This window comes from Leucopleurus acutus, assembly GCF_964270905.1.
Source record: "Leucopleurus acutus genome assembly, chromosome: 17".
Lineage (NCBI taxonomy): Eukaryota > Metazoa > Chordata > Mammalia > Artiodactyla > Delphinidae > Leucopleurus > Leucopleurus acutus.
The window spans coordinates 2,964,605-2,988,965 of NC_139159.1; the positions used below are offsets into that span (position 1 = coordinate 2,964,605).

At 44.4% G+C, this 24,361-nt stretch overlaps 1 protein-coding gene across 2 annotated transcripts in view; it reads right to left on the minus strand.

The window, feature by feature from the left end:
- Nucleotides 1-24,361, minus strand: part of RB1CC1 (RB1 inducible coiled-coil 1) — a 43,416-nt gene that overhangs the window by 12,033 nt on the left and 7,022 nt on the right. For both annotated transcript variants that reach the window (XM_082858763.1, XM_082858762.1), the window contains 11 exons: nt 23,240-23,442; nt 21,150-21,576; nt 17,231-17,401; nt 14,442-14,626; nt 14,089-14,275; nt 13,923-14,004; nt 13,740-13,801; nt 12,387-12,490; nt 11,557-11,683; nt 9,569-11,469; nt 1,319-1,484 (listed from right to left, as the gene is read on the minus strand). In XM_082858763.1, the coding sequence (XP_082714889.1) occupies nt 1,319-1,484; nt 9,569-11,469; nt 11,557-11,683; nt 12,387-12,490; nt 13,740-13,801; nt 13,923-14,004; nt 14,089-14,275; nt 14,442-14,626; nt 17,231-17,401; nt 21,150-21,576; nt 23,240-23,442 (3,615 nt within the window). The remainder of the gene's footprint in view (nt 1-1,318; nt 1,485-9,568; nt 11,470-11,556; nt 11,684-12,386; nt 12,491-13,739; nt 13,802-13,922; nt 14,005-14,088; nt 14,276-14,441; nt 14,627-17,230; nt 17,402-21,149; nt 21,577-23,239; nt 23,443-24,361) is intronic.

Sequence of the window (24,361 nt, forward strand, 5' to 3'; positions counted from 1 at the left end):
GGCACCTTAGGAGTCACCTCCCCTCTCATTTGACAGCTATTAAAAGAAGAACTACATTTGGATCAGATGGCTGGCAGCTTTCCACGCTGGTCTCCGTCTTATTTCATCCCCCCTTAATGCTGGAAGTCTGCAGTTGCACAGGCTCACAGGAGCACAGAGACAGGCAGCAAGAAAGCAGGAGAGAAAGACCTAGCTCACGGAGGAGGAGACATGAAAGAATGCACAACTTCAGACTTCTAAAAACAGACCTGAATGGCCTCTTCAGTTTAAACCTGGTGGCTCCTCCCAGCCCTGGGCAGTGCATTTCCCTGGTTTCCGTGAAGCACACTCTGTTTCCGGTTACTCTTTCTCATTCCCCCTTTTCCAGGCTCCTCTGTCTTTCCCCAGGCCTTAACATTTAAAGTTCCTAAGTGTTTGGAGCTTTACTTCTACATTTTCTTTCTGTTCTCTGGTTGACATTTTTTTTTTAACTCTAAAAAGACAATAAGAAAAGGAAAACTACACCACACCACATTAAATGTGCACATTAACTGTAACATGCCTACCAGTCTCAGAAACGTATTCCTCGGGATAAAAAAGGATGTCGTGCTACCCCTGGCCTGACTTACACCTGCTCTCACACCGGTCTGCTCTGGCAGCCCTCACTCTGCCCTGCGCCCCAGCCAGAGATCCTGATTACGGAGAAATCCAACCGCGTCGCTCCTTTATTTCCTCTCCCACTGCCGCCCAGCACCGTAGCTGATGTAATGCTCCCTCACAGGGCATCTTGACCCTCAGTGGACTGGCCGCTGCTGACCTCACAAGCGTCAGCTCTCACCACTGATCCATATTAATAAGGGAATCACCAAAGTTCAACAGTATTCCACCATAACCTACCGCCAGCCTATCACATGGATAAGAATTATCAGCATGTAATTTAGAATAAAATTTTAGAGTTTAGAAAAAAAAATTCAAATATCATCTATGCAGCAGTACAAACACTTTCATTTGCAAAAACACCAAACTGATGTGAAGAGGTTAAATGCTGGTTACGAGGTCACACAGGTAGCTAGGCAACCAGGAACAGAATTTACATTGCCTCTTTCTAACCTAGCACTGCTTCATTCTGAAGCACCTACTATGTGACATAACGACGGTTAAAAAGAAAATGCTTCTATCACGAAGAAGATATTTAATAATAAATGCCATCAGGATCAATGTGGGAAAATCACATTTAAGATATAAGAAACCTCAGCTACACAAAGAAAATTTACTTGTGAATGTATGTGCATCTCCTCTAGACCTCAAATGAATGCAGTAAGGTGGGAGACCTACAAACCTGTTGTTCAGCAATCAAAGACGTTCGCACATTCTGCATTTCTTCGTTTTTCCTTTTCTCCTGCTCTTCAAGTTGTTCTAGAAACTTAGCTTTTTCTTCCTGGAGCTTTTCTTGAAGTTCAGCGACTAGGCTTGAAGAATCTTCTTTGGTAGATTCAATGGTATGACTTTAAAAATTAAATACAGCATTAATTTTTTCAAAATTACACAGAACTAACACAACATTATAAATCAACTATACTTCAATAACATTTTTTTTTTTTTTTTTTTGCGGTACACAGGCCTCTCACTGCTGTGGCCTCTCCCGTTGCGGAGCACAGGCTCCAGATGCGCAGGCTCAGCAGCCATGGCTCACGGGCCCAGCCGCTCCGCGGCATGTGGGATCTTCCCGGACTGGGACACGAACCCGTGTCCCCTGCATCGGCAGGCAGACTCTCAACCATAAAATTTTTTTAAAAAAGTAACCAAATGTATTTTAAGTACAATGTAAAGTCACTGAAGAATTTTGTCTAGAAAGAATGACATATAGTGAATTTAGATTTTTAAAAGACTGTTGTAAGGATCCTGGTCAGAACACTGGGGCATGTCTGCATGAGAGGTTTCAGCTGACACAGGACGCTAAGTAATAAGAATCCTGTAGGAGTGCAATTGTGCGCTCACATCGCGTGTGCGTGCACAGGCGGGAAGGACCTTCCTTCCTAGGTGCCCTGCACCTGTACGCTGCCCAGTGCACCGAGGGGAGTGCTGTTTCTATTTCAGGGTCAGTGCTGTGCGAGGATGAGGCAGAAAGGACAGTTCAGGCACAGGACGTTCAGACACTACTGACTCTGTAAACACACGGTCATCCCCAACACCCAGGATGAGCACCCGTGACATCAGCACAGGGTATATACTGACCTGCAAGGTGAACACTTTGGCAGTAAAAACAAAGAAAGGAGAGCTTACGGGGCTTCCCTGGTGGTGCAGTGGCTAAGAATCCGCCTGCCAGTGCAGGGGACACGGGGTCGATCCCTGGTCCAGGAAGATCCCACCTGCCGCGGCGCAACTAAGCCTGTGCACCACAACTACTGAGCCTGCGCGCCACAACTACTGAGCCTGAGTGCCACAACTACTGAAGCCCGTGCGCCTAGAACCTCTGCTCCGCAACAAGAGAAGCTACCGCAATGAGAAGCCCGCGCACCACAAGGAAGAGCAGCCCCCGCTCGCCGCAACTAGAGAAAGTCCACACGCAGCCAAAAAAAAAAAACAACAAAAAAAGAGCTTTTAACACAAAGAATGATCAAGAACCATGCTGTGCTGGGGCAGGGCTTCTCGTGGCTTTATGGGCGGCCCTCCTTATCCTTGGGTTCCGCATCCACGGATTCAACCAACCACGAGTTGAAAATATCCCAGAAAGTCCCAGAAAGCAAACGTTGAATTTGCCTGAGGGCTGGCAACTATTTACACAGCACCTGCATTGTTAGGTATTACAGGTAATCCAGAGATGCTCTCACGTGCACAGGAGGTTATATGCAAACACCGCACCACTCTATACAAGCTGACTTGGGCTTCGGCGGGTTCTGGTATTGGGGGAGGTCCTGGAACCAATCCCATGACATCGAGGGACTGTTATTATTAGTCTGACCCAAAGTACACACTGTGTCACACTGCTGGAGGCTCCCATAGAAAACGCTCCAGATTACCACCAGCCCCATCATTCAGATGCAGTTTGCAGGACTCCAAGGCCCCAGACGGCTCTGACCTCAGGGGGCATTAACCCTAGCAAACTGAGCAGTAAGGAAGAGCTGAATATTTTAAGTAGTTTTTTTAACAGCATCACTGGCGGGCTTCCTCTGGGAAATTAGGAGCCATGTTTGTGTTGTGTGGGGAGAAGACATAAAAAAGGGTTCCAGTATCTCACAATTTAGCTAAAGCTGTTTCTGATCCAGCGGTACTACCATGGAAATCTAAGAAATTTATCAATAAAGGTTGCCCTCCCCCAAAAGAGAAACTTACACAACCCTATCTTTCCATATATTAATTTAAAACCTTAAAAAGGCCCTGAACTTAAAACTGAAGGAAGCAAGGTATATCTGTTACCAGCTGGGAACGTCATCCCATCACACAGAACTTGAAACAGAGCAACTCTGGTTCCCCCATGTCCATGAACCAGTGTGTGCGAGCAAAGCTATTACACCCAGTGCTCCTAGTAACTAGGAAACCCGCACTGAACACACACCAGAGTGGCCTCTCCCCCATCAGTGACTGTATTAGATTTGGGCCTAGTAACCGAGTAGTTGATCGTGGGTTTTCAAAAACTCTTCTGAGATCACAGAATAAGAGGTTCGAAACGACACCCTATTCCAGTGTTCCCGTCCCCAGGCAGACCCACAGCAACTGTTCCTGGACACACGCCTGTGAGCGGCACGGGAGGCAGGCTTCCCGACACATACAAACCACACACACGTGTCCTGCATGTGTGTTCCGTGTACACGGGGTGTGAGAAAGCCCCTGCCCTCAACTCTCAAAATAATATATACTACTGACTTCATTTTTCCCAGTTATAAGGCACCCACTTTTAATTCTGCATTTGCTTAATCCCAAGTAGACAGAGCAGCTATTCGCACCCTGGCTGTCTGTCTCCTGTCTTCTCTGACCTGTCGATTCACATCCTCTGCCCATTTTTCTCATGGATTGTTTGCCCTTTTCTCTCTGATCTGCGGGACCTCTCTGACATTACAGACGTAATTAATACTCCCATTTATATCTCGCCAACTTTTCTCCCAGGCAGGTGGCCTCTCAATGCTGCTGCTGGCAGATGTACAACCGGCCGAGTGGGGACGGCTGGGAGAGGAGCTGGCCCGGGTGCCGTCCCATCAGCACCACTCCCTTCAAGTCTCCTCACTCCTTTCAAGGGTTTCCTCTGTGCGACGGCAGCCGAGAACGACACTATCCAGAATCCCCTTCCCAGGAAGTTCTGGTTTCAAGTTTGGCAACAAAAAGTTACCTGCATGAAGGCGTGCTAAAGAGTCTATCACTCCAGAGGGCGCTGTGACCAGACAGGAGGGCAGTGAGGGTCACAAGGGGTTTCCTGGGTCGACGTCTCAGTAGACACCTGGCAGCAATCTCCAGAGAATCTGTAACGGTTTCCTGACGAGCCACCAGCTTTGTACTTAAGGTGACTGTGAACCTACCGATTCCCAGCCCTTCAGCAGCAACGCTTACCCTTCGCTCCGCCAGCCCTCCCCAAATTCACTCAAGTTCTAAACCTAGTATTAAACCCTTTATTCTTGGAATACTTAAAAGAGGTTCTATTTTTCTAAGCTCATACCAGACAGATACAAATACGACCCTAGGGGAGAAAACCATCAAGACAGGGACCTGGAACTGATTCTCTGACCGGCTCCAACCGCAAGGCAGCAACCACCTTGGCGCCAGGGCAATGGGCGCTCCAGTGGAGCCAGGCCCCCACTGCAGAACCGGACAGCTGTGTCTTCCGGAGCGAGAGTCTGGAGACATCCAGCGGAGCCCCCAGTGCCCACCAAGCTCCCCTACCCCCTTCCCTGGAGAGATCAGGATCACCTTCCTGAGGTCCCTTCTCAGTTAAGCTGATCTTCCTTCTCGACAACCTCTCCCACCATTTCACTACTACCAGACCCAGAGCGGCTTTCAAATCCCCAGATCCCAGAGGAGCTAAAAATCTAACCAAGGAGAAAATACAATTGCAAGATTTTCTTCATTTATTTTGGCAGAATCATAGGAAGTATGTACACGGATGGATCCAATGAGAGTTAGAACAGGAAGAATCAGGCCAAAATTTGCGTGGATGTAAAGACCAGAGATTCTAGATTCAATATTAGCTATTATCAGTTTGCTGTGGTGATTGCCTGAAACGTGGACCTAACGGGTAAACCATGGCCTGCGGGCCAGATCCGGCCTGTGACCTGTTGAGTTTCACTGGAGCACAGCCGCGCCTGTTCATTCATCTCTCTCACTCCTCTTGATACAAGAGCGAAGCTAAATAGCTCAGAGACCACTTAGGCCACAAAGCCTAGAATACTGAAAAGGAAGCCTTCACAGAAAGTGCCAACTGGTTCCCTATACCAGTGACTCTCAAAGGGTGATCCACAGAGCCCTGGAGGTAACTAAGACACTGTCCAGGGATCACTAAGGTCAGAACTACTCACACGATGACGCCAAGATGCTGTCTTTTACTCCCTGCTGGCATCGCACAGATGATAAAACTGCTGACACCTTAATGGAGAGACAGTAGCACCAACTATACTCTCAATCACTGTATCCTGCACTTCAAGGCGCTCCAAGTGAAGGCAGGTTTACTTTGGAATATCCTAGATTCAGTAAAATTATTAATAGTACTGGATCCTGACCACTGAGCCTACATCTTTTAATCCTCTGTGTGACAAAACGAGAAGTACCTACGAAGCCCTTCTGCATCACGAGGTACGTCTGTCTCATGGCAAAGCACCTGCACAGCTGTTCCGTGTGCACCGAAGGAGCACCTTCTTTCATGGTGCGCTACTTCTATTTGAAAAATGACAAGCTTTGGTCACTTAGACTTGCGTTTTTGATAGATGTTTTCTCAAAAATGATCAACATTACTTCAATGAATAAGTGACATAATTTGTTACCACTGACAAAATGTGACACTTTAAAAAGAAACTAAAATCTCGGGCTTTATTATATAACCCCTGGTAGGGCCCAGAGAATGCTCCTTCACCAAGGCTTTCAGAAACACCACCCCAAAGGCTCTGCAGGGCGCCTGCAGGACAGGGAGAGTGGCGGGACAAGCTAGTAAAATTCAGCGAGCTTCACGGGCAGGACAGGCTCTGGAGGGGAGGGGCCGACCAGCACCACTTAACCAGACGCAGGACGTGGCACCCTCACAGGCAGCAGAGCCTGAGCAACCGAAAGTCTGACCCAGAAAAACCTCTGGCAGTGGCTGTCACTAGGGCTCTAACAGAACGGGCCGATAAAGGCTTTTAAACTGACTTTTAAAAAACCCAGTAGCTGACATTCAGAGATCTAACTTCCAGAGAATCGCCATCTTTCACCCAATTCCAAGACCTGAGTCAGTCACCAACTACAATGCCAAAATTTTATACAGAGTTTTCTTTCCAACCTTCAAAGAGACCCACGGCCATTTTCCAGGCTGAGTGTGTATTCAAGGAAGGTAATTAATCAACTTTTGAGGGAATCCTGAGCACCGGCTCTCACATGACTCTAATGCCGCTGTGGTCCACCAGGACACCACTGACAACCATACACGAGAGACGCGCCCTTCCATCCAGGATCTGAAATGGAACAGATGTAAAAGCAACTGTTGGTGAATCACTGCTGGTCCCCCTACTGATGGAACGAGGACCATTACGGCAGGAAGAGCCATAAAATCCCTGAAACACAGAGGAGATTTCTACCACAATCTCGCTCAACTTAAGTATGCGTCCTGTCGGAAACATATAAAAACAAGCAACGGGTTATCATAATTTAATCAGGTAGTGACTCCAATAAAACTGCTATTTCATACATAACCTCTTCACTGGAGCAAATTAACAAGACCACTACTACCTGACATGTAGCTACTCATTCGGTGATTTCTTACCCCTTTATTCTTATTAGTACAGACCAGGGATAAACAAACTTTTCTCTGTAAAGACAAATACTGAATAGTATAAATGTTACTCAGACAATCTCCGTCACAGCTACTCAACTCTGCTGAAAGCAGCCACAAAGCAGAAATGGCCTCTCCGTGAGCCAATTCAGCTGTGTTTACAAAACCAGGCTGTGGGCTGGATTCCCACAGGCCACAGACTATCAATCCCGGGTAGAGACCACAGGAAGCAGTGTGATTTCACCAACAGGGACCGCAATCGACTCTGTCTTATCCAGGATTAGATCAACTCTCCGGGCCTCTGTTGAAGTCTCGCTGGCAGGCATTATCGATCTTCCTGCTATCCCTCAAGAAATCACACTAATGCAACCCACTTATGGCAACATGCTCCTCAGGCCTGGTAAACAGGAATTAGCCACTACCTGAGCTACCAGGGCAAGACACATGAGTGCCGGTGGGGTGAGCAATGAGGGCCGTGGAAGCCCACAAGCCTGTCAGCACAGCGAGATTTCTGAGTGCCCAGCGGTCCAGGCCTGCGAGACGCCCGTCCAGGGTGCGGGTGAGGACCCCGAGGGCTGCGGGCAGCACCCAGTACGCTCAGCTCCTCCTGGACACCTGCCCAGCCTCCTGCTGTGTGGGAGCCCCTGCAACCCGTGCCAGCTGCCCTGCGGCGGGGCCCGTCTCCCAGCGGGTGCCAGACGTGTCTGCGGCAGAAACGGGCAGCGTACGGGGCCTCGGCAAGTCCTACAGGAGAATCGCGGCTGAGGCCCTCAGGATTCTGAAGCAGGTGAGCGTTTCCCTTCCGTAAGATGGCTCAGGGCTCGCTCCTGGGTCTGTAGAGGCCGAGAGCCTGACCGTGCTCTCCCCAGTTACGGTGTGACCCGAGCCGCCTGTCAGGAAGAGGACACTGTCTCGCCCACGGAGCCAGGACGCCGGGGGGGACACTCTGGTGACGACGTGGTGGACGCGAGGCGGGCCCACACGAGCCCCAGCAGCGCCAGGCGGGCACAGCAGGTGCTTCCCTTCCCTCCATCACAGCCACGGCGAGCCCGGCAGGGAAGCAGACTGGCGGGCCCGGTTTCCAGAGCCCAGGGGCAGGACGAGAGCCCGGCGGGCAGGGGCGCCCATGATCAGCAGTGAACTCGAGGACGCCCGCCCCGGGGAAGGACCGGCCAACAGAGTATGGGAGAGAGGCCGTCCGTGTGGAAAGGTGAACGAAGAGCCGCGCATCCACTCCGGGATGGCGGGAACGCTCCAGGGAAGGGAGACAGGGGACAGAGGCCGCGTCGCAGGAGCCTGGCTCCGGCAGGTCAGTGCGGGTGAGAGAGACGCGGGAGCCGCGGGAGGCCAGGGTGCTCGGTGCTGCGCCCACCCCAGTGCCAGAGCCTCACCTGCACCGGATTATTCCCGGAACCCCCTCTGCAACCGGAAATCCGCCAACGAGGAGGACGAGCATGGAATCCGGAAGGAGAAGGGCGGCTGGGCCTGCTCCCCGGGGCCGCTCCCCGTCGTCCAGGAACACAGTCCCGGGCCGAGCCGCACCCCGAGCCCATCGCTGGGCCCCGCGGGGACGCCCGGAGCCGCCGCGCCGTCCCAGGGGCCCCGCCGGCCGCCAGCCGCGGTGGGCGCGCCCGCGTCTGTCCTCCTGCTGTGTCACCGGTGCCCTCCCGGCCTTCTGCGGTGACTGCCGGGACCTCGGCATCCCCCAAGCTCTGAGAAGGTTCGAGTATGGCCTAGTTCCTCTAAGAGCCCGCCATCCTTCCAGAACACATAAAGGCTTTCTGTCTTCAAAACAGACGCGGAGGGTGAACTGCGCACCAGGGTATGAACACCACACAGCGGACAGTCGATCACAGGAGGCGGTGTACAAGTCCCTTTAACCTCCGGCCAGAGGTTAAAATAGCCAATGCAAATATACCTATCATATGTTCCCTTGGAAAAATTAATGATGGAACCAACTGATAACATTCTAGAAATCGTTTATTAGGCCACAAACCCCTTCAAGTAATTTTAACGAGTGGAAATGCGGAAGCCCAATTTCTCTCAGCCAAGGCAGTAACATCCGGCAGCAACAATAACAACGCAAGAACCCTCACCACTGTATAAACCCAGCATTTAACGTTATCTTTTGAATCACAGAGGAAATAACTGAAATTGTAATGTCAAGAAAATAACCACCAGAAAGCTACACAGCACCAACCCGGAAGTTACGAACTGCTGCTCTTTATACATACATACATACAGTATTTTAAAAGAATGAAAATAAGTAACTTTCAAATGAAGAATTTAGGGAAAGAACTACAAACAAACCAAAAGGAAATTTATAACTTAAAAAAGGAATAAGAAGATCCCGAAAACATAGGAAATTTTCAAAAATTATTCCTCTCAAAATCCAAAATACGAATCCATTTTTAAAAGCCATCCTAATGGATTCATGTAGCCTGTTAATTTTTTTAGATGTCTGTGAGAAACACTACTTTCAAAAGTACGTTTTTACTTCATAAAGTATCTCCACTGTTACCTTTACCTAAGGTGTTACCTAAGGTAAATGAGTAAATCAAGGTACTGCGATTACACTCACAATTAAAATCTCCATCACTGAGACTTTAATTTTATGATTATAGACTAAAAGTTCATTCTTACCTGATTGCTATTTGACTCTCAAGATGTTTAATTTTTTCTAACAACTCCTTCTCAACAGCTTCCCTTTCCAAGCTCATTTCTTTACGGGCAGTCTCAACAGCTGCCTCCTTTTCACAATTAAGCCTCTGAATCAGCTGTTCTCGGTCCTGTTCGTGCCACATGACACATTCCTCTTTGTCTTTTTCAAGGTTCTGGATAATAGCTCTGTACTTCTCTTCTTGCTGGGTGATCTTCTCCTCTTTTTCTTTCTCAAGAGCACTCAGTTCTGAGTCCAGTTTACTCTGCAGTTCAGCCAATCCTTCTTTCAGGCCTTTTTCTACTTCAGATGCTTGGTGATGCAATGATGTCACTTTGTTTACCTCGGCCCTAAGCATATCAGATTCTTCTTCATGTCTACTAATTAACTCTGAAATGCACTGATCTTTTTCAATTGTCATTAAAGTTCGTAGTTCGGCCAAGCCCACCTGGTAATTTTCATTGTCATCTTGAACCTTTTGCTTTAGTTTACCTATCTCTGTTCTCAAATGTTCTGTCTCTTGTTCGACGAGAGATTTTAAGGTGTCCTTCTGCTGGGCTCTGCTTTCTTCCAGCAAAATTTTTATTTCATCCGTTTCTGCTTCCTTCAGGGCAAGTTCAACCTCTAACTTACACCTCATGTCCGACAAATCAGAAACCTTGAGTTTTAATTCCTGAAGCTGCTGTTCTTTTTCCTGGATGGCTGTGGCATGAGAATCTTGCATCTGCTCGATTCTCTGTTGACTTTCCTTTTCTAATTTCTCCAAACAGACCTCGTGGCCGGTCATGACCTTCTTGAGCTCCTGAGTGTGCCTGACTTGCAGAGTGTCCTCCAAGTCCTTCAGGTGGCTCTGCTCCAGGCACTGGAGCTCTGCCCTCAACAGCTGGAGCTTCTCATCGTTCTCCACGCGGAGCCTCTTTAAGTCTGCTAGCACGGTCTCCCGTGACTGCTTCAGTTCTTCCATCTCGCAGTGTTGCGTATGCATTATACTTTCCATCTCTAACAACTTCTGATCCTTTTCCTTCTGCAGGCAGATGACAGCTTCCTTCTCATGTTTAACCAAAGCAAATTCGTTATCTTTATTTTGTAAAACCTCCTCAAGGCACACCAAGTCTCCTTTCAGCTTTGTGATTTTGTTTTCATTTTCTTCACTCTCCTTTACTAGTGCAGCAAGTTTGCCCTCATATTCACTTTTTAAAGACTGTAGTTCTTTTTGGTGTCTTTCATTTAGTGTTATTTCCAAAGAGCATTTTACTTTTTCAATAATGTTTCTTATTTCTACTGCTGTACACTTTAAAGAATTTGAGAAGTCACACTGTTCCTTCTGCACAAACGTTCGGAAGTGGCAAAGGTCCTCCTTTATGGTTTGTACACTGAGGTGCGAGTCGTGGGCAGTGACACGGCACTTCTCCAGCTGGACGCCGAGAGACGCGTGGTGGCCCGACTGCTCCTGACCTCGGGCACTCGTGTCCTGCATTCGCCTGCTGTCGATGGCATTGATGACTGAGGAGTAAAGGGATTCCACCATCATCTCTGGACTCTGTGGATCACTGATAGGATTAGGAGATGACAAGTTTTCCTCTATTACAAACTCATTCACTGCAGACATGAAATCTGATTCAGGACTTTCTGCTAATGAATCCAAGTCTAACGAAGCCTGGTGAAGAGTCTGTTCTATGTTTGGATGGGGGATAGTTTCAAAATCAAATGTATGTGCATCAATGCTATCCGGAGACAATTCTTCTAAGGGACAGACTGCAGGACACAAGGGGTCCTGCACAGTGAGTGGAGGGGGTGTTCTGGGTGAGGTAGTAGTTGTGATTCCTGTCGTGCTTTCTATCCGGGGTGAGGAAGCCGCCTGTGGGGACGTCTGACTCGCGGATGCCTGGAAAAGAGAGGGACAGGCTTACAGAGCTGCAGCAACACAGGCATTTACGCTAACAGGCGAACCACTGGAAAGAACGGGATTTGCCTTTTGTTCACTCAGTAGGTCTGTAATGGTCTGTGACATTTCATCCAAACTTTGTGCTGCTTTTACCAAATTATGTAGAGCAAGTACGTGCTGGTGCAGAGGGTCAAAGTCACAAAGTAAGGGCACCCTGAAACAGAGCACAATCGAATTAGATTTCTAATTTCTCAATGAAAAATGGATAACTGCAACCAATCTATGTCAAAAGCAACTCACCATCGTCTTTCAGTCAATACCAGGAATAGTTCAAGCAGACTAAGACATATCATTAAAGGGGGGGGAAGGAGAGGGTGGGACGAATTGGGAGATCAGGATTGACATATATACACCACCGTGTGTAAAATAACTAGCTAGTGGGAACCTGCTGTGAAGCACAGGGAGCTCAGCTCAGTGCTCTGTGACGACCTAGAGGGGTGGGAAGTCCAAGAGGGAGGGGATATAGGCATACATATGGCTGATTCACTTCACTGTACAACAGAAACTAACACACCATTGGAAAGCAATTATACTCCAATTAAATAAATAAATAAATATATATAGTAAATAAAAGTGATAAATCAGAAATCTCTCACAGTATGCAACAACGTCAGATCACTACCAGAAAAGAATTAACTTCATGTAAGGCATTAATTCCCTCCTAGTTTATATTCTTCATTTTTTTCTGATCACCTTTATACTCCCCAGAAACTTCCCATCAGCCACGAGCAGGCAGCTCTCACGATGTGCTCCTCTGCTCCGGCTCCCCTCGCGGTGCTGCTGTCCTTCCCACAGCTCCAGAGTAACGAAATCATCACAAGGCAGTAACTAAAGCTAAAAATATGAACTTTATTTACCTGAGGAACGGCTGAACTTCGGAAGGACAAAATGATTGCAGAAACTGTAAATCTTTTAATGAAATATCTGGAAGTTCACAGTCAAACTTTCGAGGCTTCTGTGTCTATATTAAAAAAATAGTAATTTACAAAAAAATATACAGTATAATTTTGTAACTGATTTCTTAGTATAATCAAATTCAATAACCAACAAAAATGCTTCAAATGATCTCCTCACACCTAAGAAACTGAATAAAATAATAAAATGCAAATGAGGGACTATTCAGTGAGGATGGGGAGACCACTTTTCTGAGTCTGAAATAACAGGGACGTGCAAGCTGTTGGTGATCAACTGCCGTGCTCACTCCCCACTTCTCTGTTCTCAGCGTCTTTTCATGGGAATTCTGGTATTCCCGCCAGCATTAAAGGAACCCATTTGTCTCGCTATTACACAGGCTATTCCCAAGTTTCTACCTGACCAACAGCACAGTCGTGAGGACAGCCCCAGCCCTCTGTATCTATTCCTGTCACCTACTAGCGTGCTGTGTTGTTTTAATGCAGTAAAGATCGTTTTTTCTTACGCAAAACTTCCTCCTTGCCCTTTTCTTCACCTTTTCATTACATTTTCCAAAATACAAAGTCTTAGCCAATTTCAGATTCATAAAAAAATTATCTACCATTTCTTTATAAATACTGCCAAGAAATGCACCTTTTAGGATAATTCCAATGGTCTGAGTCATCACTTATGCAGATTTAGAGACATCAAGACACCCTTCATTAAGCAGGGTTCCTAGATAAAGGAGTGTGGGAAATCCTGCCTATTACAACACTCATTCATAGATACACAAAAGCACATACATTTATAGCCCTAAGGAATCCTGCAGTACAAACACATGTTTAACAGTTAAGCAGTGTGTCTGAGGAGAAAACAACAAACCTACAGCATTTCCAAAACTTCTTTGATCACGGAATCATATGTTTCATGTAATAAAATTAGTGGTCCCCAGACCACTCTGGTTTAGAAATACAGCAACCTTATTTTTCATGGTTTCAATGAAGATGACCTGATGGGTCACCCTATTCTGATTTGTGCAACATGAATGATAGGGGAGGGGAGGGGAGGGAAAGGGCGGCAGGGACAGGAGGGGTGGAGACAGATAAGGTGAGGGGGAGAATCTGTTCCCACCCATCTCGACAGTGCAGTAGGACTTCATCGTCCCATGCAGTGAAAACTCCTGACCAAAAACTATGAATTCATCTTAAAGCCAAAAACATTTTGATAAAAAATTTCTGTTTCTGATAAATATCTCTACTTCTGAAATAAAGGTCTGAACACACACAGGATTTAGTCATATTAGAAAATAAATTACGTACACAAAAGGATGGGGGCCAGGAGTCCAATCCCCTAAACAGACGATTTCTTAAAAAGGACTTCCCTGTGTAAAGAAATTAACAATATGGTTATTTTACAACTCATGCTATATAATGCTATTCATATCTATGAAATAAAAACAGCATTTTTTCTTAAAAAGTATGTTATTAATAAAGAACACTTACTAAATAACTTCCCAAAGGATTCCCTTTTTGACTTTTCAGCCTCATATAATCGCTTTCCGTCTTTGACTAAAGCACCAGCCCACTAAGAAAAGGAAAGCCTCTGTTAGTGTCACACGCCAAGTCACTGAGGCTCAGGCACAATCAAAGTACAATCCAACCTGCATACCTCCCTGTAGTGTTTTATGAACATCTTTCTCCTGACAACCTCAACAGCAGCTAAGCAGTACATCTGAGGAACTGTACTCAGAGCTTCAACGATCTTGACTCTCTCTAAGAGCTCTATAACGAGGCGGAGCAAAGCCTGCAACTTCTCTCCATCCTGATCAGCATGAAGCATCACAAAGCAACACCACCTACAGAATGAAATCAAGACACACAAGCTCTGTAAACATCATCCAAGCCCATGTCAATCAACCAGTGAAGTATGTCAACATGGTGATAAGATTACGCCTTCACTTGGGAGAAATAAAAAAAAATCAACTCTCAACATCCCACATTAGATACCCTAGAATCACTTACTTCAGTCTGACATGAAGGTTATTTGCTAGTTCTTGTTTGGCAGTGGTGCACTTCTGTTTAATATCCAACAGTTTTCTATGATTTTGCAACATAATCATCAACTGATTTGCATGACTCAGGCACAAATCAGGTAACACAGACGCATCTTTCAAGTTTTCAGCTCTCATCTGATTAGCTAAAAATCCCTTTGGGAGAAAATATTTTAAAGGATATTAACTTTCATGAAAACCATGAGCATTCATTTAAGAGGAAAAGCTTTACGTTAGACATGAACTGTTCTACTTTCAAATAAGATTTTAAAATCTCCTACTTTTCTGAGTGTAGTAGGTGTGTCCATAGCAAAGATTCAGAGTTCTTAAGAAATGTATGCTCATCTAATTCTGTTCCATTTTTGTGCTAGAAAAAAAAAAATGAGACCCAGGAAGCTAAAGCAACATATCCAAGGACACAGCAGGCAAATCAGAACTAGAACCTATGACTGTAAACTCCTGTTACACCACAGTTCAGTCAGAGCACAGGTAAATAAAAACAGGGGCACTGACTTGAAGCCCTGTGAAAACTAACAACAGATTTAATCTAATCAATGATATTCAATAGCATATTATACACTTCCCCCAATAAAAATCAATCGACTTTGCACTACTCCCTGAAAAGTCATTCCTTCCTCTGGTATTTCTGGGCTATTATACACTTTGTTCCACTGATCTGTGCTCATTATCTTTAGAACAATGACTTCTACAGTGTATTTTATTGTTTCATAGGAAAAGTAATTATCACACTTTTTTATTAGCTATCCTTATTTATTTTCACAGGTGAACCTTGCATCTTTTTGTTAGGCAGGGATGGTTTTTAGACTATAGATTAATTCAGACAGATGTGCCAAAGCCAAGAGCAAACACTTAAAAAAAAAAAGTCCAAAGACATCTTGATGAGACATCTTGCTGATCACTGTATTCACAGGTTTTTTCCCTCCTCTACTCACTAGTTACCATGTTATAGAAGTTTTAGGATCTGCACACCCATCTCGCTGTCACACTTGCTACTATAGGTAATTATCCTGGTAGGGCTCAACCACACAACCAACAAAGGACAGCAAGTGTGTCTTCTTACTTTCTGGTAGTTCTCTCTCTCTTTTCTGTTTCATGTTTTTTCTAAATATCATGAAAATATTTAAGTTTAAATGATGTGTGTTAAAAAAAAGTCGAGATGATTCAATATATGAAAGTAAGATAATTTTAGTATTTATTTTACATCTTATTTTTCTTTCAATATCCTGCGTGCTTAACCGTGGCTGTGCTTTTTCTGTAACTTAATCTATTTTTACAAAGTAACTTACTGCTTTATTCTCTTTTGATAAAATCTTAATAGGTTTTCAATTGCTTTTTACTGAATCCAAGAAAAATATGGCATCAATCCACAATTCATGAAGTACAAGCCCAATGCAGGAGAAATGCAAAGAAAGCCACACCTCACCATGTCAAACTGCTAAAACCCAAACCAAAGGCAAAGTGCTACAAGTAAATCAGTAACAGCCTAGAATTCTCTATTAAGAGAAAATATCCTTCAGAAACAAAGGATTTTCAAATGACAAAACCTGCATTTGCCCCTGGAAGGAAATACTAAAGGATATTTTAACGTATGATAGACTTTAATACATCAAGGATGTATGTATTCCTTAAAAGGAATACAGCTAATACGTTAAAAAGACAATATACTATGACCACATTGAGCTTATTCCAAGAATCCAAGGATGGTCCAAGATTCGAAGCAGAACGTACCTTTCTTAATCTGATAAAGGGTTTCTATTAAAACAAGGAGGAAAAACAACCTACTACGAACACTGTAATGGTGAAATGTCGATCATTTTTACAGATCAGGAATTAACCAAGGACACCCAGTATCACATCTATCTTAGCATTACACTGGGAGGACTCCATTCGGTGCAAACACAAGATAAAGAAATTCAGTTCACAGTAAGGGGGCCGGATCCAAAATCAAGAGACAGAAAAAGAGAATCTGGTAATTACAAGATGAATTCAGTTAGTAAACTATAAAAATGCTATAAATATTTTAAACATGTTTAAAAAGAACACAGCAAGGCTCTATCTACACGCTTTATCTACCTCCCCGATACTACACGTCCTCAGCCACGCAGGTGAAATACAACATTTGTACCCATTAAAGTGACCACTCTGACGCTCTAATGAAAGAAGACATTTAGAGGAAAAATGGTGGCAGGGCAAGTTGAACCAGCAAAGCATGTGTGAGCGTCAAGGTTAGAAAAGTGGCCTCTTTTGGCTCCAGGCTGTTCTCACAGAGTGCTCTCGCCAGGGGAGGGGCACACAAAGCAGTCGAGAGTCACAGCCAGTCACCACGTGGAAAACTCCCCTCGATTCCACCACCTTCTGCTGGTCATCAACCTAACCTGGCAACAGGGCTCCTAGAACACTGCATTAAATGAGACCTAAATTTTCTGAGGTTCCCGGCTTCCTCAGGAGGGAGCAGGGGGCTGCTCGGGTGGCGAGCACGGGGCTGTCGCGTGCGCAGGTCTCCCCTGCCGCTTACAGCGTCTCCGGGCCGCCTCCCCGTCACCCTCCGCAGCCTCAGCTCACGTGGTGCTCTCAAACCCGAACGCGAAGAACCGGCCTCCACCTTTACTACGTGGAACCAGTAACACCGTGTGAACAGCATTCATGGGTGAAGTGAAAACACGGTGCACAGCAACTGACATAAAAGACGGGTCTAGAAAACCGCGAATTCCTTTTCCTGAGAGAGTCTGCGACAAGCACCTGAGCGAGTTCTTTCTGCTCGTTGACGAGTCGGCCGCAGCTGGCGATCATCTGGTCCAGGGCGTACAGCCGGTCCTCCAGCCCCTTGATGGCCTTCATGTTCTGATTATCCAGATTGGCAATAGTCTGACGGCATTCTGCTATAAAGGGCCGAATGATCCGTGGATCAAGCTGAATGACAAGGAAACACGTGCGAATGAAATTTTCTGCAAATAGCTTAAAATGTATTTCACACTATTTTGATACACAGCTTTAATGAAAAACAGTAATAGTGAAAAATACAGAAAAGCAAAAGCACGAGAAATCAAGGTTATATTTCCACAAGAAGGTCAAGATCAGGGTAGTTATGGTGTTAATAAAACACAATTATTACTGATTATATTGGGATACATAAGTAGGAATCTAGTTTTAGGCATTACACTTTTTTTTAAACTTTTTTTAAAAATTAATTAATTTATTTTTGGCTGTGTCGGGTCTTCGCTGCTGCGCACGGGCGCTACTCTTTGCTGCGGTGCACGGGCTTCTCATTGCGGTGGCTTCTCTTGTTGCGGAGCACAGGCTTTAGGCGCGCGGGCTTCAGTAGTTGTGGCATGTGGGCTCAGCAGTTGTGGCTCGTGGGCTCTAGAGCGCAGGCTCAGTAGTTGTGGCGCACAGGTTGAGTTGCTCCGCGGCATGTGGGATCTTCCTGGTCCAGGGCTCGAACCCGAGTCCCCTGCACTGGCAGGCAGATTCTTAACCACTGCATTACACCTTTCAATTCAAGCCACATTACACCTTTCAATTCAAGCCACAATTCATTCAATTCTCAATATCCCACCGAAAATGTTATTTTCAAGGTCTTATGAAGTAGAGCAGAACTAATAACGAAAACACATTCTTCGGTCATTACCTGTCTGATCGATCAACTTCCCCCTAAAACAAAGCAACACCTTCAAACCTCCCTCCCTCCTGGAGAGACCTTTATTCTCAGTCTGCAGCTCCTCGAGGAAGCTGCTTGATCAACTACACTCTCTTACTCTGCAATCTCTCCTGTTCCCGGGCTTTAATTCTCCAAGATTTCTGGGATTTAGGTAATTCAAGGAACCCCCAAAATTCTCTCCACCCTGCTCCACTTTCCCCTGGAAGAACACTGCACACTGGCGTCTTCCGTGCACTGGCTTCCGGCGGGGCTCACAGTGTAGCCCACCTACCCGTGGGAGGGAGACCACCCCTCGCAGCTTCGGGCGTCCCCTCCGCTGGGTCTGGCTCCTCTTCTGTCTCCTCCATAAACAGGCGAGATCCCGCAGGACTCTGTGCTATGGCCCATCCTTACTGTTTCTTACAGGATTTCGAAGGAGGTGAACTCCCCGCGCCTGTCCAACCCTTCATCCTTCTCACAAATGTTCAGCGGGTTTCTGCCTGCCCGCTCACACCTCCACGGGGACATCGGCTGTGATTACTAAGCTGTCCTCTGCTGGAATCCCGAAACGGCTCCCTCGGCACCCAGACGCGTCCCCAAAGCACAGAACACTGAACTGCAGACAAATGCTGTTTCTCTAGCTTCATCTTTGTTCACACGGATTGTCCTGCCAGCTGCTGAAGCCCACTTCAGCCTCCCTGTGAGGGGCCTAGTCAATACCACCTCCTTCGTGTCTTCCCTGATCGCCACAAAGGGACTGTAAATTACTCATTTTAGGTACAGTGTTAGGTTCACAGACAACATACGAAAGCAGTTAAAAATGAACTCTTATCAAGAATTCAGTGTAGTCAATAAGAAGCTGCATTTCTAACATCACAAAAAAGTTAACACAGCCATTATTTAACACGGGCAGCACCTGCTTCACGCAATATTAACTAAAACTTGTGCATATGTGAACATTTCCTCATTTCCATGGTGAGTCCAATGTGCACACATTTCCAATCCAAAGTATTGACTAGTTATAAATTATGAGGGTGATAAAAGGCTAAAAAAGATGACTAAAATAATTCAAAATTTCAACCTGGGCCAAATTACTATACGTAAAACACAGCAGTGATTTAAGGAAGAAAAAACAAACCCCAAACCATGGCTCCTGGTTCTAATGCTTCTGTATCTCATAATTCACTCAGAGTACAACACAACTATACAGACAAGCATGGAAGAATATTTTAAGGTTCACTGAATTCTGTAGGTATGAATTATTGTGAATTTTCGTTATTAAGCCAGAAAAGGATCACCGTTTCTTCTCTCTTGTCATATAAAGTGAATAAAACTTATGGCTTTGCTAGATTTCATTTAAACATGCAAACACAAAGCCAAATGCAAGCTCTTTAAAAAAGTGGTTCTCGTGGCCTAGAGCCCTGTTCTCTGATTCACGTGGAATTATAAAAGATGACGCTTCAATCACCCTATCACAATCACGTGGTTGACTTTCCACAATCACAGATGGAATTTTTAGGCTACTAAAATGTCAAGTTTGAATAGGAACACTAGTTTTCATTCATTTTTGGCAGTAATCTTTGCACAATATATTCCATGCTTCCCCGCCCTGGCAAATGTCTTAATTGAAGCGTTCTTTGACAACAAATAATAAATGGTCAAAATGAAAGAAATGCCTAAAGGATGTCATCAAGGAAATGGGTGTACTGAGAGAACTAAGAATAAACTTTGGAATGCATTCCATTTCTACTGTCCAACAACTTAAACGAGAAAACATGCTGCTATTTTCCAGGCATCCCAGACAGTGTGCTGCCTTTCCCCCAATAACCAACCAAAGATTAATAAGTCTCTTTTCCAAGTCAAAAGTTTACCTTTGAGAAAAGTTTAAGTATTCTGCCCATCATCTTTAGACAACAGCAGCCTTCAAAATATTGTTTCATATGGTCTGCATCACTGACGCATGTGCCTCAACAACTTCCTCTCAGGCCTCAAAGATTTTCTATCCACTTACTGATCAGATCTGAAGAGGTTTATTCCAGATTTATTCCCCAGGTTTAAAAGTTTTTATAAGTGTACTTGGGGGAGAACTTAATCCAAAACACAAGTCACTATGGTTACAAACTAAAAACACAATGTCTAGGTTTTGAATTTTAAAATATCTCAGGCAGATACTGTATCTAAAATTACTTCTTTTAAACCTCAGAGATGAGTTCCCTGGGAGGGGGTGGGGCGCGGGGGGGGGGTGGCGGGGGGAGTGATGCAAAAGAGGCCCATGGGGGTTTTCCGGGAGGTGGAAAGGTTCAATGTATCTGCCTTTGGATGTTGGTTACTCCCGTGAACTAACCACTCGAGACTTGTGTATTTCATCGAACATCAATCATTCTCAGTGTAAAAAACAGTTATAGATAAAAACGAAATTATATCATTAATATTTTCCCCCCAAAAGCTTGAAAGTTCTACAGCATCTGTAAATGTGAACGTATGAATCATTATTAAGTTAATGTAAGAAACAGCGATGGCCAAATGTTATCATTTTATCGATTTACTTGTAGAGAATGCTCAGTACTCAAGGCGCAATAATGAAAACCAGCAAGACTGTTCAAGTTTTACCTAGCAGATCAAAGAGCCTAACTGTAGGGACAAATTAGAGGACAGGAGATATTAAAAAGTCCAAGCAACATTACAGGATCAGGAGAAAAAAAATTCAAAGTACCACCACCACCAAGACCATCCCCATTGGAGTGGACACCTCAAGGCTCGGCACTGCATAGAGATTTTACCTATATTACTTCTAATAATCTTCCCAAATTTACCATCAGTTCATAAATAAGGTTATGCATTAAATGATTTGATTTGTCCAAAGTCTTAGATATGGTTATAAAGTTTTATTCCAAGGCTCATTATTTCCGCTATAACATGGTACTACCCCCGCCCCTTCTCCCATTACTGTACAGAAAATATTTAGTACAGGTAACATAATTTCAAGTGGTTAAATGACAAGAAAAATCAGATGACTCTTACCCTGCTCATGGAATCAAAGCACTTCCTGACCAGCGATTCCACGTCATTAGGCCTATCCTGCACATTGATCCAGTCTAACAAAGAAACATTAAAAAAAGGCAGGTCACCGTCTTTAGCATCTACTGCAGCTTCGTCCTGCTGGACAGGACTTGGACAAGGTTCCCTCATTTCTTTTCCACTTTCAGCATCTGTGGTGTCTGGGGCTACATGTTGCACGGACTTGTGAAATGAGGTTAAGGAGGGTTTGTTCATTGTTGCAGGCATATCGGGAGAGAGCACCAGTTCAGTGGAGGTTTTCATATCGGCCTTTTCTGAGCCTTCACATTCAGGCAAGGAATCCAGTCTTCCCAAACATTCCCTGTAACTATGTCTGGTTAGGCACTCCAACAGTGGAATCTTGGCCATGACTGAAACCGCAGTTCCTAAACTTAAAGCACAAAAGACCTGTCAGTAAAGTAATGGGACTGCTCTAGTCAGAGGTTAGCATTTTGAAAGAAATAATATGTTATTATCACACACAGAAATCTCACCACCTCTCTGTTAACACTACATGCATCTAAGTAGTCCATGAGGTGTTCTTTAAAAGAAGACAGAGAGAAGGAGGATGTCGTTCACATGCTGAAACACCCTCTAAAGATAGCAAGTTTACACTAGACACGTGAACACTTGGTTTTTAACAAACCTTAAGGTATAAAAAATTGGAACTTATAAAAGAGATTTACTATAGAAAGTTTAATGTTCGATTAGCTTAAAGATAAAACATTTTTGATATATTGAAAGCAAAGCATAAAATTAACACTCTTATTAGAGATTAAGGTTAACTCTTGCATTCATCACTCCCTGAAAATAAACAGGTATTAGATGTATGCTGTCAAAAGAACATGGGAGGGCTTCCCTGGTGGTGCAGTGGTTGAGAGTCTGCCTGCCGATGCAGGGGACACGGGTTCGTGCCCCGGTTCAGGAAGATCCCACATGCCGCAGAGCGGCTGGGCCCGTGAGCCATGGCCGCTGAGCCTGTGCGTCCGGAGCCTGTGCTCCGCAACGGGAGAGGCCACAACAGTGAGAGGCCCATGTACCGCAAAAACAAAACAAAAACAAAAACAAACAAACAAAAAAAAACATGGGGAAAAGATGAAATCTTGATGATTTGACTTCTGTAAAAACTATGTAAAATGATTCAGGATCCTACATTAAATTAACATCTGAGAGAACTACCCACCCCCCAAAACACAGTTACTTGAAATCTCAGGTTATAAAAATTGTAAATGCTCCTTCCAGTCTTCATTAATCATTCCTTCCTTCCCAAGATGCACCCCATTGTCCACTTAAGGCCAAAACGTTCTAAACATTCATGCCACAAAATAGAGAAACTTGAATTAACAAAGTTCACTTGAAAGAAGAAAAAGAAAATACTTCCCTCCAACTCTAGTTAAATAAAAAGTTTAAGAACCAAAAAAAATGAATACAAAACACTGAAAGCACAAACACACACACAACAAAGGGCTACATTTGTGTGGAATTATTGCCGTATTGTTTTACATTCATTATAGCCCTTTTAAAAAAGAACCAATGGGTATCAGATGGGCTTATATGCAAAGAACCAGAAAAACATCTAAATGAGAACTGGAACACAAAGGCTTTTTTCCATCTCAGCAAGCCTTCATCATATGGCAATATTTAAAAAGAAAAATAGAATTTTCCTTGACTGCCTAATGTTTGAAAACTTTTCCACTCCCATTAGATTGTTATTTCTGCATTTTGCTTTACTTTATTGTAAAACTGGTAGCAAGGCAAGAGACAAAGGTTCCTGGTTTCTAAATGATTTCAAAAGTATTTTGAGTCTTTTACATAAAGAAAATACAAGAAAAAGAAACATGGCAGATTCATAAAATATATGCAGGATAAAACTGTCCATAATTTTAAAAATTTTACAGTCCATAAAAGTCATCATAAAAGTCTCAAAAACATGAACCTCAATTATAATAAATATATGGCCTACTAGGAACGAAATTACTGTTACTAAAACTACTGGTAAACTGCAAAGGTATTTTAAACAAACATCTTATTATCCATTTTAATGGCATACATACTGAGTAAGTTTTAACTTGATGTCCTCTACGGATTGCAGGTAATTCGAATAAATACTTTCAAATTTGAAAAGTAGCTTTTGGTAGGAATTTGAACAATCCTCCAGATTGGCCATGATTGCAGCCCAGCCTTGGTGCTGAAGATGTTCATCATGGACCAGACCTTCACAGAAAGAGCAGAGTTTCTTGGCAACTTCATACATCTCCTATATTGGAAAAGAAGAAATAATCGGTAAAAGAAGGTGATGTTTGTGTGCACGTCTGCATATGTGTACTTACGTACATGCATGAATGTGCTCTGAACTCATTTCAAAGGAAGCACTGCTACAGGAAAGTTTCCGTTTCTGGTTCCTGCTTGTTGCCGTGATAATGAGGAGGAACTCATTGCTCCTGGGAGTAAATGCAGCTAGAGGTCCACACAGGGCAACGCAGCAACAACCATCAAAAGTAAAACCGTGAACTTTCTATGGTGGAATACTACACAGCAATGAATACAAACCACTAATACACGTGATTACACGAACGAGTCTCAGGAACGTAATGCTGAGTCCAAGAGGCCAGACACAAAAGAAAACAAACCGTTTTAGGAGTCAGGATATTGGTTAACTTCATGAAAGAAATAATGGGTCCTGAAAGGGAGAAAGCATGAAGTGGGGCTTTTGGGGTGACACCGTATTTTAAAATTTGCGTTCACTTTGTGAAAGTGCACTAAAAATTATGAATGTGTAATTGTGGTATGTCTATTTTCAAATATGTTTATCAATAAACAACACTCTATTATTAATTTCACTAGCAGTAAAGACAACAGTCCAAGGTCACCCAAGTAACTGGGAAACGTGACTCTGGAGACCACGCTCTGGATGGTTAAAAGACAAGAGGGCTGGGGACTTCCCTGGCGTCCAGTGGTTAGGACTCTGCGCTCCCACTGCTGGGGGCCCAGGTTTGATCCCTGGTGGGGGAACTAAGATCCCACAAACCCAGTGGTGCAGCAAAAAAAAAAAAAAGACCGAGCCTCTAATTGCTGATGTGATGGACAGTTTGACTGTGGGTCTCTGTGTTGGTTAGAGTAGCTCTGGGTGGATGTTACAAACTGAGAGGTACATTCTTCCCTCCACTTCCCATTCT